Raw genomic sequence first — 2,522 nt, forward strand, 5'->3', positions numbered from 1 at the left:
AAAAAATCGGTCGTCCAAAACCGGTGTGTGTGCAACGGGCCTAAGAATTTAGAGTTCAGAATTTTAGATGATAGTTTCGCCAACATAACATTGTACCGTTGTAGACCCCGACTCACCAAGTGCTACGCCAGGCGAGGAAAACGGGGTGAAAAAAGCTGAAGATCCCAGCTCAAGTCCAGGTAAAATAATGGCCACGCTCTTGTCTTCTGGGTGTTCAAGTTATACTAACCCTTACGTATTCTTGAGAGTTCATTGCAACGGTCGTTACATTAATTAGACTTACTTTATCATGGACACTCGTTGCTTTAAGTTGAAAGTCCAGAAGAGGTTAGGTAGTAGTAGTAATAATAATAGTGCTTATTTATACTGCTCGCATAGGACTGAAAAGTCCCTTTACTCCAGCAGTAGGCTACTACTATTATTGTGGTCAAATTCTCAAATTATATTGAGGATAAAATTCCATACCTCGGCTGGGATTGAACCCACGCCCTCCTGATTACCAGTCGAGCGCCTTGACCACTACACCACCGAGGCAGGTTTTTGTGTGTAGGGGTTTTTGTGTGAATACAAAGTATGTATCTAAAAAACAAAACTTCTGGAACACTCGATCGGGATTGAAATTCTGATGAGACTTAGTTTCTGACAAAAAAAAATTCGACTGCAGGAGGTGGTGGGAGTTAAGATAAAGCTCGCCCGGACGGGAATCGAACGCGTAACCTAGCGCTTACAACACGCTCTACCCTCCAAACTAGCTAGGCTGATTTCTTCTACTCCTTTCTAAGACGGCTTTTATTCTGATTTCGTACCCAGGGATCGTAAAAGTCAAGATCCATGACTAGGTACTGACGGAATTTTCGTTCATAATTTACCCATGCCTTCTCTTATCTTCCCCTCCAGATTCCATTCTATCCTGTAGTGAAGAAGGACCTGACGTTTATTCATCTGGGCAACGATTCCAAGGTGGAAGGTCTGATCAACTTTGAGAAGCTGCGAATGATTGCCAAAGAGGTTCGAACCCTGACTAACATGTGTTCCGCTCCCTATGATCTACTTTCCATGCTAGAACTCGGTAAGTTTTGAGATGAAATTTTTAGTCATAAAAAAATCGGATTTTTTTTTTTTTTTTATATTGTGTATATCTGTTTTTGTAACTACCTACCTATATTTCTTTCTACATCTAGAGCTTGGATTAATTCTGCTGGAACCTCATCTATTCCGCAAGCTTTCTTTGGTTTTAGCCTTTTCAGTGCTTCATCAAACTCTCCTCTCGTTATCTCGTTACTATTATCCTCTTGTTCCTCTTCCAGTTCTTTAAGTTCTTCATTGTCGTCATACAAGTTTTCGACGTAAGATTTCCACCTCTTTGCTATTTCTCTGTCCTCAAAAAGTAGTTTTCTGTTTTCGTCTTCGATCGTGTTGACTTTCATCTTTCTTTGTCCGAAGTACTTGTTGATCATATTGTACGCTTTGTCTACTTTTCCTCTTTTAAGATCTTCTTCGATTTCCTTGTGAAGTTCACCAAGCCAGTTTTCTTTTGCACGCTTTGCTTCTCTATTGACAACATTTCTCCAGTGTTTGTATTTTATCTTATCTTCAATGGTTTTGGCATTCTTGTACTTTCTTCTTTCTTCGATTAGTTCAATTACATATTCGGTAATCCATGGTTTTCTAGGAGCGTTCTTCAATATACCCAAGGTTTCTGATGCTGCTTCTTTTATCACACTCTTGATAATATTCCATTTTCCATCTATATCTGTTGGGATTTCTTGTACTTCTTTGATCTTCTCTTTCACGGCTTCTTGATAGTTCATCTTTAGGTTCGGTTCTTTCAGTTTTGATAAATTGTACTTCTTGATGTTCAGCACTCTCCTTATCTTTCTTTTTGTATCCAACCTCATTTTCATAAATACCAGATTGTGATCGGTGTAGATGTCTGCTCCAGGATAGGTCTTGCACTGTAAAGCATACTTCATTTGACTTCTTCTGATCATGATGTAGTCTATCTGGTATTTATCAACTCCACCCGGCTTGGTCCAAGTATATCTCCTATTCATAGGTTGTTGAAACAATGTGTTGGCAATGACAAGTTCTTTTTCTTTACAAAATTCAATTAATCGATCTCCTCGACTATTTCTCCTTCCATATCCATATTTTCCAGTCACATTTTCTTCACTCAAGGATCCCACTGCGGCGTTCCAATCACCAAGAACAATAACTTTTTCATTCCTTCCGATCATCTCCCACACATCATCTATCTGTTCATACACGTTTTCCACAGCTTCATCGTCGTAACTTCCAGTAGGCATATAACATTGGATGACATTCATTACTTCACTTTCATTGACTTGTAGTCTTACTAGTATGATTCTGTTGTTATACAATACCACATTCTTTACTCTATTACCCCAGTCTTTGTTCAGGATGACGCCAACTCCATTTTTTCCTTTCTCATCACCCGAGTGTATAATTCTGTATCCTTCATTCCAATAATCACCTTGGTTTTTCCATCTAACTTCACTGAT

The 2,522-nt window shown here is 39.0% G+C and overlaps 1 protein-coding gene across 1 annotated transcript; it reads right to left on the bottom strand.

Annotated features, from left to right (window-relative positions):
- Window positions 1-1,151: 1,151 nt before the first annotated feature.
- LOC103521365 lies at window positions 1,152-2,327 on the bottom strand. Its single transcript, XM_008486477.1, has one exon. The coding sequence runs from the start codon at window positions 2,325-2,327 to the stop codon at window positions 1,152-1,154; it is 1,176 nt and encodes a 391-aa protein (XP_008484699.1).
- Window positions 2,328-2,522: the final 195 nt, after the last annotated feature.

Source organism: Diaphorina citri, unplaced genomic scaffold (genome assembly GCF_000475195.1).
Source record: "Diaphorina citri unplaced genomic scaffold, Diaci psyllid genome assembly version 1.1 scaffold5086, whole genome shotgun sequence".
In the NCBI taxonomy this organism is placed as follows: domain Eukaryota; kingdom Metazoa; phylum Arthropoda; class Insecta; order Hemiptera; family Psyllidae; genus Diaphorina; species Diaphorina citri.

Bases quoted from the DNA above. Each gene is read 5' to 3' on its own strand.
- LOC103521365 (XM_008486477.1), bottom strand. From the start codon at position 2,327: ATGAATGTCATCCAATGTTATATGCCTACTGGAAGTTACGACGATGAA.